This window comes from Palaemon carinicauda, chromosome 21 (assembly GCF_036898095.1).
Source record: "Palaemon carinicauda isolate YSFRI2023 chromosome 21, ASM3689809v2, whole genome shotgun sequence".
In the NCBI taxonomy this organism is placed as follows: Eukaryota; Metazoa; Arthropoda; class Malacostraca; order Decapoda; family Palaemonidae; genus Palaemon; species Palaemon carinicauda.
In genome coordinates this window covers 76523590-76536735 of record NC_090745.1, presented here as the reverse complement: position 1 = coordinate 76536735, position 13146 = coordinate 76523590, and the positions used below count along the sequence as shown (strand labels likewise).

The following is a 13146-nucleotide window of genomic DNA, read 5'->3' as shown; positions in this document are numbered from 1 at the left end:
AATAAAATCACAATATACAGGTTAGTCCATTCCATACCAAATAAAAATATACAGTACATAATGACTTAAATGCTCCCTGATGGGGACTTCCCTTTTGTACTTTCTAATAACATTACAACTGAATGAATAGGCCTTTCTAGAATTGTAGCTGTCTTGTGGCGTTTACCATTTTCATCAAGAAAAGCATCTGCTACTAACAATTTAATTTTTCTAACATGGCCAGCTTCATCTGCGTTTGTTTCTAATACCCGGCCTAACATCCACTTGTTGCGAGGTAGATTATAGTCTTTGATTAAAACTATATCATCAATTTCTACATTCCTTTGAGGCTTTAACCACTTTTGGCGTATTTGTAACGATTGTAAGTATTCTCTTTGCCACCTTTTCCACAACTGATTAAGAAGACATTGTACACGCCTCCATTTTTTTCTTTGAAAACATGTCTTCTTTTACAAAATTACCTGGAGGAGGCAAGGCTACCTTAGACTTCAATGTCAGAAAATGATTAGGTGTCAAAGGTTCTTCATTTAAAGGATCATTCAAGTTATCTGTGGATAATGGTCGCCCGTTTACAATATTTTCTGCTTCAGTCATGAATGTTCTCAAAGATTCATCGTCTAAAATTTTACTATTGTTAGATAGCAATACATTCAAAATATTTCTAACAGATCTTATTTGTCTCTCCCAAACACCATCCATATGACTTGCATGAGGTGGGTTCATTTTAAATGTTATAAAATCACATTGGTCCTTTAATAGTTCATTTTTAATATTTTCAACCTTCATTTCTCGGAGGCACTTTGCAAACTCTTCTCTTGCACCAATAAAGTTGCTACCTTGATCTGAACGCAGTTGTGCGTAATGGCCTCTTCTACAAACAAATCTCCTATAAGCATTTAAGAAAGAGTCTGTACTGAGAGAATGGGCAGTTTCAATGTGTATTGCCCTAGTTGACATACATGTAAATAATACACCATACCTTTTGAGCTCTTTTCTACCTTCCTTAATTATAAATGGACCAAAATAATCAACTGCACTGTAAATGAATGGAGAAGACATTTCTACCCTATCCTTTGGTAAATCGGCCATCTTCTGTGTAAGAGTGTCATGTCTAATTTTTCTACAAGTTACACATTTTGATATATGTTTCGCTACTAAGGATGATCCACTTATAATCCAGTAACCACTAGATCTAATTTCATTTAAAGTTAAATTTCTACCTTGATGGTGTACTTTATTATGATAATGACAGATTATCAATTCAGTAATATGACTATTCTTTGGCAAAATCACAGGATATTTTACATGGACATCAAAATTACTTCTGTGTAATCTACCACCCACTCCTATTAAGCCATCACTACCAATAAATGGATCAAGCTTGTACAAATTGCTAGATTTCCTTAAACATTTACCATATTTGTTATTGCTTATACTTAACAACTGATATTCATATTGAAAAGCTTCTCTTTGGACTAATTTTATAATGGTAATTTCTGCCTTGATTAGCTCTTCTACAGACACATGAACATACTTAATATATAATGATTTCTGTTTCAATTTATCAATAAACCTATTACATAAAGCTAATGACCTTCTGGCACGTGTCCAATCTGAGAAGTAATTAAGTCTGGTAAGTATGGTAGCATAATTATTATCATCAGTGTTAATTGCCAGTGACACTTTCTTTAATTCTGGATCTTCATCTGTAACTTCAAATGAACATAAAGTTTCATTATCAGCATTATCATGTTTTAAGAATTCAGGTCCATGCCACCACATATAGTTACTAGTCAGATCATGAACAGACCTGCCTCTTGAGCATAAATCAGCAGGATTATCACTTGAGGAAACATATCTCCATTGTTCAGGTAAGGTGTGATTTCTGATTTGCGCAACTCTGTTTGCAACAAAAACCTTAAACTGTTTACATTGATTAGCTATGTATCCAAGAACAATTGTACTATCTACCCAAAATACTTCTTTACTAATATTGACCTTCAACTCCTTTTTTAAGAAATAACTCACTTTCACTGATGCTAATGCAGCAGTGAGTTCTAACCTAGGTATTGTAAATGTTTTCAAGGGAGACACTCTTGATTTAGCCATAACTAACCTAGTATGTACTTGTCCATTTGCATCTGTCATTCTCAAGTATGAGCATTGACCATAACCCTTCTCACTAGCATCAGAAAAATTATGCAATTCATAGTCTATGGCATTCATGTTGGCTGGTTTATAACATCTCTCAACTTTAATATCTTTCAATTTGGGTAACTGACTTAACCAGTTTTCCCATTCAGTAATAACAGTTTCAGGAATAGGATCATCCCAGCCAAGGTCTTGTTTACATAGGGTTTGCAAAACTTTCTTACCTGTAAGAATGAATGGTGATATCATGCCTAGAGGATCAAAAATAGAGCTAACTATGGATAAAACATTCCTTCTAGTACTAGGCCTTTGAATGGGTTTGACATTAAAATTAAATGTATCTGTTTCAGTACACCATTCCATACCTAATGTTCGTTCCACTGGCAATTTATCTTTCGTTAAATCAAGATTCTTAACTGATTGAGCAACTTCATCAGGACACATAGCCTTTAAAACTTCAGCATTATTGGCAATAAATTTGTGCAAATGGAAACCACCCCTTTTACATATCATCTGACTGTCTTTGGCTAAGTTTATGGCTTCCTCCACTGTAGCTACAGACTTTAAGCCATCATCCACATAAAAGTCTTCTTTAATGAACTCTGCTGCCTTTTCAGTAGTTTTATCCTTAAATCTATCAGCAGCAGCTTTCAAAGCATAGTTTGCAACAGATGGAGAGCTTCTAGCACCAAATAGATGAACAGTCATCCTATATTGAACAATGTCGCCATCTAAATCATGGTTATCAAACCACAGAAATCGTAAAAGATTCCTGTGTTCTTCATTTACTAAAACTTGGTGATACATTGCTTCTACATCATAAGTAAATGCAACAGAATGATTTCTAAATCTACACAAAATACCAGCTAGACTATTTGACAAATCTGGTCCCTGAAGTAAACAATCATTCAAACTTACATTTTTTACATAAAAGAGCAATCGAATACTACTCTGATTTTGTCAGCCTTTCTGGGATGGTAAACCCCATGATGTGGCACAAACCAAACCTTTCCATTAGTTAGACATGTTTCATTCAAAGGAACCCTTTCAGCATAACCCTTATCAATCATATTCTTCATGAAATTTATGTAATAATTTTTCATGCTTACATTCTTCTGAAGCTTTTGTTTTAAGTTGGATAGTCTTTTCTGGACTACTAACTTATTATCTGGAAACTGAATACCACCTCCTTTGAGTGGCAATGGAATTTTAAACTGTTTACCATCAATAATCTTAATACCATTACTAACAATTTCAATAAACTGTCTTTCTTCTACTGACAAAGCTACCTCATCGTCACTAACATTACTTATAAAATCAGATTCAAACATCTCTCTGACATGATGAGGCTCATACACTTCTTTTACTTTGGTTGGTACTGTAAAAATATTATTTGATATCATGGAATTTATTTCAATTTCTTCAACTACAGTTCTATTAACAACAACATCACTTTCTAAATTATTCTCATTGACATTTACATTACCAATAATTCCCCATCCAAGAGCTGTTCTCTGACCATAGGGCTCATTTCCAGACCCAGGAATGATTTCTAAATGTTTGACAGCTTTTATACAATTTATACCTATCAATAGATCTATCTTAATGTCAGGATTATACTCTACTAGCCTTCCAGCAATTTTCTTAAGATGAGGCCATCTTAAAGCTGAACATTTTTTTAGGGATTTGTGCTCTTCTTGCAGGGATAGTTTTTCTAGAGTAGACACATGGTAAATTTACAGTACTATTTTCATTTATGCCCTTCACTGATAAACCAAATACTTTAGTACTTTTTATAGCCTCTTCACCCAGCATAGTCGCTATCTTGATGACAGAATTTTGGCCATTGACATTCATATACCTTAGGACACTTTCTTTGATAAAACAAGCATCTGACTGATCATCCAATACTGCATATACCATGACCTTATTATTTGTATTCCTATGGCTTAACCAAACAGGTACAATCATTGAGTGAACATCAGCTGAAAAATATCTGTTAACATTAATTCTATTAGCTACAGCTACAGCCTGTTCTTGTTGGGTATCACCAGAACTTGGTTTTTTATTCAAGTTTTCATCGTAGAGAATTGTTGGGTGCCATCTCTTACATTTAATACATTTCCTTGGTCTTTTACAATACCTTGAATAATGACCAATCTTGAAACAACCCCTACACATTTTTTTATCTGTCAAATATTGGTTTCTTTGAGCAAGATCAAGTTTTAAGAACTCTGGGCATTTTTCCATATCATGGTTTTGTCTACAGTAATAGCATGTAAATCCTACATTCATTTTACTCTCGGTTTGTTTTTCATTTTTAGATTTATTTTCATCAGATGCAGCATTTGTAACATTATTAACTTCATTAAATTTAGTATCAAATGATGTACGCCTTGCAACCTTACTTTGTGGTTGTTTTTCTTTAGGTGTAAATACTGTATCTCTCCTATTAAGTGCACTGTAAGATGATGTTGGATTACATGCCTTATTGGCTTCATCACTTATGAACCTTGTAAACTCTTCAAAAGATGGATAATCCTCTTCATCAATTGTGATTCTTTTAGTTACTATACAATTCCATCTCTCTGCAATTTGGGCAGGCAACTTCTGTAACACAAGTCTGTTTTCCTTAGGATCGTTAAGAATTGCTAAGTACCTCATGATTCCCATGGCTGTTTTACAGTGTTCTAAGAAATCAGAAAATTTCCTCAGACCTGGACCATCATTAATTGTAATCTTAGGCCAACCTTCAAGCTTGCTTCTAAAGGCATCAGCAACAATAAATTTATTTCCAAACCTATCATGAAGTATCTTCCAAGCTTTGTCGTAAGCCTCTTTGGTGCCAAAAGAAATAAGATTATCAATGGCAGTTTTAGCCTGGCCATCCGTATATTTACCTAAGTAGTACAATCTTTCAGCAGCATCATCTGTTTTATATTCAATTAATGTAAATAATGATGCTTTCCATTGAGGGTACTTCAGCAAATCTCCAGAAAATACCTCTGGTTCTTTAGCGGGTAAATTGTCTTTACGTTGCCTTGCAGCAAACAAGTTAGCTAGTTTCTCTAAGTTCTGATTTTGAAGATCAGCAAAACCTTTTAAAATATCCCATTGATAAACTTGACTGGACTGTACGTTATCATTATTGATAATGTTAGGTTGTTCATGAAAATCTGTCAGGGGTTCATGAGCGTGTAGCCTTGGTCTATTAACATCAGGTTGTGTATTGCAAGTGATGGCATTTTTGGGATCTACTATTAGCCTAGGTTCACCTATTACCTCATGGGATGCCTCATCTATAGTACTACAACCTAGCCTAGGCTCATTTGGTATTTTGAAATCTGAGTTCAGGTTTGTTTCTTGGCCTAGCCTTACTTGGCTGTGAGCATCCTTTGGGCTGGTAAGTATAATTATGGTCTAGCCTTGGTTTCCCTGGTTGTATGAAATCCGTTGGAAATCTAAACACCTGAGCATTTGGATTTAGATCAGTCGTTGCCTTTATTTCTGCCTTCCTTTTGTCTAAATCTTTGTCTATACTATCTAAACCTCCAGCAAAGGAAAGGGACTTTTGTACACTGGAACCTGACAATGAATAATTTACAACTCTACTATCCTCAAGATATCTGTGCAAGAGACCTTCAGTGGGTTGGTTATTTTCACCTAACGGAAAACTCAAGCATGACTGTGGATCAGTTTCATTTTCTTCCTCTAAAATTTTATTAACTGCACATATCTCAGCATTAGTGGCTTCAATTTCTTTGTCAATTTCTAATTTCTTTAAATCTGCTCTAGCCTTCTCCATTATGTCATGGTACTTTCTTCCTGTGCCTAACATAGCCAGTTTTGTGCTTAGTTCTATTCACGTGAAGATTTACTTACACTTGTATGACGTGACCTACTAGATGCAGACTTTGACTTTAGAGAGACATTTGGCATTTTATCTTCTTGTTCATGTTTCATTTTTTCTTTTAATATTGTTAACCTAGTGTGACTTTCAAGGCATATTTCCTGGTAATTATACTCTAAACTCTGTACAATGTCAACCTCTGGTATTTCTGATTCTTTTACTTTGAAGAGAGTTATGTCAATATTCTTTAATTCTATTTGAAGCCTATTTGCAACATCCTGTAGTAGGCCTACATTACAATCATATTTAGAAAGTGCCAAATCTGCTTCCTTCTTTATCTTGCCTAACAATCTCTTTTGTTTTTCTATTTCATCAACCAGAAGATCAAAATTATACATCTTACCTTTTTCTGATTGCAATCTCACTAGGTGACATAGGCCTAGGCCTAGGTTTCAATGAATGCAAGTCTTGCTCTTCATCTTGGTCTAAATGTTGATCTTCATGTTTCTCTTGTTCATTAAGCTCCATTTTGTCTTGATTCGTAGATTTTCCACGTTTCCTTGGTTAAGTTCGGCTCCTATTCTTGGGTTCTTCAATCCTTAACCGAATTGTGTTATCTTGTTCTTGTGAACAGTACGCGGCTCTGTATTTATTTGTTGATTTTAGCCCCGTTCAGTGTTGATTCTCAAATTGGGTATCAATAACATTCCATGGTCCTTTTTGTAGTTTATTATATAAACCATGAGCCATTAATTGAGTATAACTGAAAACAAAAGAAAACAATTTTAGGCTAATGCCTACAAACTGGTAGGATGCCATTGGCTATATCAAAGGTACAAATAAAAACATAATATCAAAAAGGTACAAAAATACATACTATAAGCAAATTAACGTATCTTACCACAATTTTGGGGACTTAATCCATTAGATATACAACATGAAGAAATCCATGACAAGTAAGTCACATTTCATGTGCTTGAATCTGAGGCAGCAGTTGTTGTGATTGTTTACTTCTACCCAGTAGAGTGGGAAGTACCTCGTCCACCTTGGTAGAATGTATTTTAGTATTGTTTCAAGACTCAGATATAACTGAGTGTTCTAATGACAGTAACATATATATATATATATATATATATATATATATATATATATATATATATATATATATATATATATACACACCAAGGCACTTCCCCAAATTTTGGTGAGGATATCTGACATCAAAATAACAAAAGGGGACTTTTCTTCTCTTGGATCCTCCTTGACGAATCATTGATCCTCTTTTCTTTGGTACTGCTAGTATGCCACATCCTACCCTACTCTATTACCCTCCAGAAATGAAGCTTCATATGCTGAATCCCCTCAACATGATATGAGAAATCACCAGGGCTTACTGGAAATGAGTCACAATCGCTTGCCATTCATTCCTATTTCTAGCACGCTCTTTTACTTCTCTCAAATGTCTCCTCTTATCAATTAAAGGTTTTCTTTACTCCATCCATCCAACCATAATTGGCCTCTCTTTTGTACTCTTCCCTCAACTCTTGCATCCATCCCCCTTTTCAGCAGATAACCATTTTCCATGCTCTCTACATGGGCAAACTACCTTAACACATTCATATTTACTTGATCTTCTGAATCATTTCGTACACCTGTTCCCCAACTTCACTACTTCGTTCCTAGCCCTATCTAATCGAGATACACCAGCCATTTTTTTCAAATACCTGATCTTGAGCACATTCAATATCAGTCTCTCCGTAACTTTCTTTCCCCTATACTCCAATACATACATCATAGTTAGTACAATCATTTTCTCATACAGAACTCGCTTTACATTCATTACTAATCTTCTATTCTTTACCACTTCCTTCACTGCTCCCAGTATTTTACATCCATCATTCACTCTCTGACGTATATCTGCTTCTACTCCACCATATGCAGCAGCAGCAGACCCCAAGTACTTGAACTTATATACTTCTTCAATTAATAATCCATTCAACATGATATTCAACCAAGCACCACCCTCCCTTTTCGGGCATCTCAAAATCTTATTCTTACCCACATTAACTCTCAACTTCCTTCTCTCACACACCCTTCCAAACTCTGTCACCAATTGACCCAGCTTCTCCTTCGTGACTGCAACCAATGCAGCATCATCCACAAACAACAACTGATTAACCTTCCACTCATGATCACTCTCGTTTATCAGTTTAAATCATCGTCCGAGCAATGGAGCATTTAACTCTCTCACAACTCAATCAACAAACAAGTTGAACAACCATGGCAACATCACACATGCCTGTCTCAGACCCAGTCTTAATAGATACCACTCACTCACATCATTTACTATCCTAACACAGGTTTTACTGCCTATGTAAAAACTCTTTACTGCTTGCAACAACCTTCCACTGATTCCATATAACCTCATCGAATTCCATCTTTCCTTCCTATGCGCAATATACACCACCTTGACTTTTGCTATACATCCCCTGCCTCTTCAAAAAACCATTCAGCACTTCTAAGACTGTATTCTCTGTTTCATCCTTAATCATAATAGTTAGCACTCTACCTTACACTTTTTCAACCACACTCAACAAACAAATACTCATTGAATATATATATATATATATATATATATATATATATATATATATATATATATATATATGTGTGTGTGTGTGTGTGTGTGTGTGTGTGTGTGAAAATCAACACAATACTGTATTCAAATAGAAATAAATTTCTATCTCATTATGGGATCGAGCCCTAGCCCTTCAAATGAAAGGCTAGGTCGTTCCAAACAGGCCACCAAAGGCTCAAAAGAAGTCGGATCCTATCTGCTAACTGAAATTCAGGATTTACCAGGCGAGACATCAGTCTTTTACCAGCGAGTTTTCCCCGTCTTCCGTGCTCACCAGGTGACACAATTGATAGTTTTTAATTTGAATTACCCATAATGAGTCAGTATGGATGAAAATCAACACAATATCGTGCTTAAATAGAAAAAGATTTCTATCTCATACTTGGATCGAACCCTAGGTCCATCAAACGAAAGACCTTGTCGCTTCCAACCAGTAATATTTTGGCCAATTACTTTTGATATTCTATACGCAATGTATGGGACTTTACCTAGAGAAAAAAATCGCTGCATATGCAGATCATGCTATCCCTTTGCATCAATTTGATCTTCATGCTGAATCCCTTAATAGAGTTCCAGCCAAACTTGGTAGACCAGAAAACTCCCCTAAAAAACTTTGTGCGCACCCAATGCTTGATCATCTCCAAGGTTGTTGTGGACTATTTGTAACGTATCTGCATTGTGATCGCCATACTGGGTCCACGTCCCACTCAAACTCGTTAGTTCCTTTAGTGTCTGCAACCTTTCCATATTTGTGACAAAAGGATGTGAATGTTCGGGGAGCTTATAGGTCTACCTGCTGAGTCATCAGCAGCCATTGCCTGGGCCTCTCTGGACCTAGTTTTGGTGGAGAAGGATCATGGGCACTGATCATATTTATATGGTCAGTCTCCAGGGTATTGTCCTGTTTGCTAGGGCAATGTCACTGTCCCTTGCCTCTTCCATTCATGAGCGGCCTTTAAAACTATTGCTGACGCGCAACTAATTCGCTAACTGGAAGACACACTTTGCTATTCTGTAGTTCAGAGACTTGAAATATTATCTTCTAATTTCTAGATTTTATTATTAGATTCTATGTATTAGTAGGATACCTATATTATTTCTTATTGTCCGAAATCTTACATGGATTTCAAACAAAATTATAGAAATAAGAACCAACACGATAATTGTTGAATTGATTAACATTATAATAAGTATGAAACTAACAAAATATTATTTGATTTAAACCGAAATACTTGTCTATAATCCACAATCCTATATATACATGTTTGGTATCAACATGAATAACTTTAAACCCTCTCTCTTTAGTCATGTTGTACTTTGATATCAATATCCGTAATGCTATTTTCCAGATTAAATGACCCCCAGCCTCATATAAGATTGCTTTCTCGAACGACACCTTAATCTTAAAATTTCAAAGGAGGTTAAACGGGCCATTTGTCTCATAAAATTACTATTCCTTAACGCTTTCACTGCCAATGGTGACTTAGCAATAATTTGAAGAGGGAAACTCTCTTTTAAAAATCACCCAAACTATAAAAAGTTGATATTCGATGGAAACGTCTTAATGAAAGCTTTCAATAAGTATCAACAATCTAGGATTTGTGCGGTCTTGAAATATTCTGCTACATCAGAAGTTTCATTGAATTCACCACTGGCAGTGAAAGGGTTAAGCCTGTCGGATTGCCAGACCCGCAGTGCAAAGCAAGTGTGGCCGAGTTTCGCCTCCAGAAATACCATTAAACCTACTTGGAAAAACATGTGATGATAAGCATCTCGCCTTCTCAAGGCCAGACGCTAATGTTTCAATTATATCAGTCCTTCAACCATATCTGATTAACCACTTGTATACGAGGCCACCCACTAATAATGAAACTAAATCTCTACCATTTTCGAAAGCCAAATCCTTTGGAACAGATTAGCCCTTGTAAATTTTTACCATGCCCATGATCGTACCGGCTTGGTGTGAACTCATCCAGTCCTCTGGAGTAAAAGATTAAAACCATCTGCTTTAAAGCTTTGTCCATTGTAAGCTGTTTACCATTCCTATGACAACTGCATTTCCTCAGTTAAATTTCATAACTCATAGCTTTAGAATCTTAGCACCCGCATCTTTTGGCATTTCTACCCAATTGTGTCCACTCATTCCAGACTGGACACCATTTTGTTTGCCGTTGCCCCGGATCCATCCATTGCGGTCCTTGTAACTTCTTCCTCTCGAAACTCAGACAGAAAAAAACCCCTCCTTCCCTACTGAAGTCGGATATTACCTGGGACTATGAAGAGAGAAATAATTCTACACTAAAGCAAAAAAACCAAATTTAGCATCACTCGTTGTAAACTTCATTGTGTTTAAAACGAGTAAATCAACAAATCATTCAACATCACTGCAAACTTTATTTACCTGAACTCTTTATGAACTTGAATTTACATCTGTGAATAATCCAATAATAGTGAGTTAATGTTCCTGGGCGTATTTCTACCCTAATGAAAGAATATCCTTCTATTGTCAAACTCTTCGAGTGAAACCCCAACCCCTATCCAACATCGGTATCTCAACAGTTAAATCTAGAGGTTGATCCTTCGCAGCTTTTTGTTTATAGATCCATTGAAGTTAGAAGACCAAGAGTGCACAATTTAGAAGGTACACAGTGATAAAAAGAGCCGCTGTATTTAGTATCTCCCTTTTGATAGTAGGGTAAAAAGGTGACCACCTTTTTATAGGCCTCAGTGACACAAAGAAGTGGTGACGAAAAAATTCCAGCACACTTATACTCCTGCATTGCTTCTTCATTTATTTCCTCACAAGTTGATGACTTCCTTTCTTTACAAAGTACGACAGGGAATATCGAATTTAATACACATTTGCTGAAAATTATTATTGTTAGTAAACAGCCGGCTCTGTATATCGTAAATATTTAATTGTTAATCTGAATAATTTTCACATATTTACTACAGTCAAATTAAGGTAAGGCTATGTTTGTAATATATATATATATATATATATATATATATATATATATATATATATATATATATATATATATATATATATATACATATATATATATATACCAAATATTGTAAATAGAACTCACAGATGTGAAAGACATTGCATCCGAATGGGACGTGTACCAAAGATTGAACTAAGAGGGAAGCTAAGTAGTGTGTGTTCTGTTATTTTTTAAGCTCTTTTTCTGTATTTGGTAGGATATATTGCTTCTAGAGGCACATATTTAGTAAAATAAGATTCTCTAGAAGTGGTCTAAGTGTAGATAAGCTCCTTTTCAAACGTATAATCTCTATTATCTCGTTCTACCCCTCACTATTAACAGGACCTGTTTAAGCCTGCCCTTACATGAATAAGTCACTTTGAATTTTAAAGTACACATGTTCAGCAAGTTATGCATTCAAATTTATTAACTTACATTAACTTTTCATTGATAAATGTGAGAAATGAAGGACGGTCCAATCTTAAGTGTTAATATACACAACACCGGCTACTCGCTCTACACATGGCAACGGCATTGCTGATGTGTTGATGGCTAAAAACAAGTAGTAGAGACAAGCAAACAGTGTATTAGCAAAAGCTCCCTTCGGCATATAATCAAGGAAATTCCACCGGGATTTCAGACTTTCTAAAATGCTTTACCCTGCTTTACGGTTGGAAGGTTTTGTAGGTGATAGTTTGGAATCAACTGCGATAGGTAAAATTACTAGTCTGAGTACTTAACCACAAGCATAGAGCCCACCTTCCTATCCCTCATGGTGGTTGTGTGAGCCATGCATTAGCAGATTCTGGCAAATCTGAGAATGGTTTGAACTTGCAACCACAACATTCTCTCTCTCTCTCTCTCTCTCTCTCTCTCTCTCTCTCTCTCTCTCTCTCTCTCTCTTATATATATATATATATATATATATATATATATATATATATATATATATATATATGCCTGTGTGTATGATATTTATAAAAAATATAGTAAATAATAGTTTTATTAATTATGCTAAAACGCCACTGACCACTCAAATAATAAAAAACAATAAGCGATAACCCATGAAGCCAAAAAGCGTACGAGAGACGTAGAATCTGTTCACCATAATAACAGGAAATCGGAGCAAGACTCTGCCACGATTTACTGCTAATGGAGCCAATGTCATAAAAGTGGTGGGGGAGAGGAAAGGGAAACGGCAAATACATGAAGGAAAAAAAAAAAGAGTATGATTATCAGGAGATAAGACTGGCTACTTTCCTAAAACAGATTGATATCCGAAAAGAGGAGAAAATTTCATCAGGCTTGATAAATATATTTAAAAGTATGTTGAGATTATATAAAGAACTTATAATCAAGCGTGACTGACAGAAGCAGTATCTGGCAATTCGAATTTCCTTTGAAGAAATGTGTGGAAAATACACGTAGTAAGCTTATATGCACAAATTTTACGTTAGAATATATATATATATATATATATATATATATATATATATATATATATATATATATATATA

General features: G+C 35.2%; 1 protein-coding gene across 1 annotated transcript; it reads right to left on the bottom strand.

Moving 5' to 3' along the window:
* Window positions 1-396: 396 nt before the first annotated feature.
* On the bottom strand, window positions 397-5956 carry LOC137614982 (uncharacterized). The gene is made up of 4 exons (XM_068344622.1): window positions 5530-5956; window positions 3942-5081; window positions 3261-3736; window positions 397-3042 (listed from the first exon to the last, which is right to left on the bottom strand). The coding sequence occupies exons 1-4, from the start codon at window positions 5954-5956 to the stop codon at window positions 397-399; spliced, it is 4689 nt and encodes a 1562-aa protein (XP_068200723.1).
* Window positions 5957-13146: the final 7190 nt, after the last annotated feature.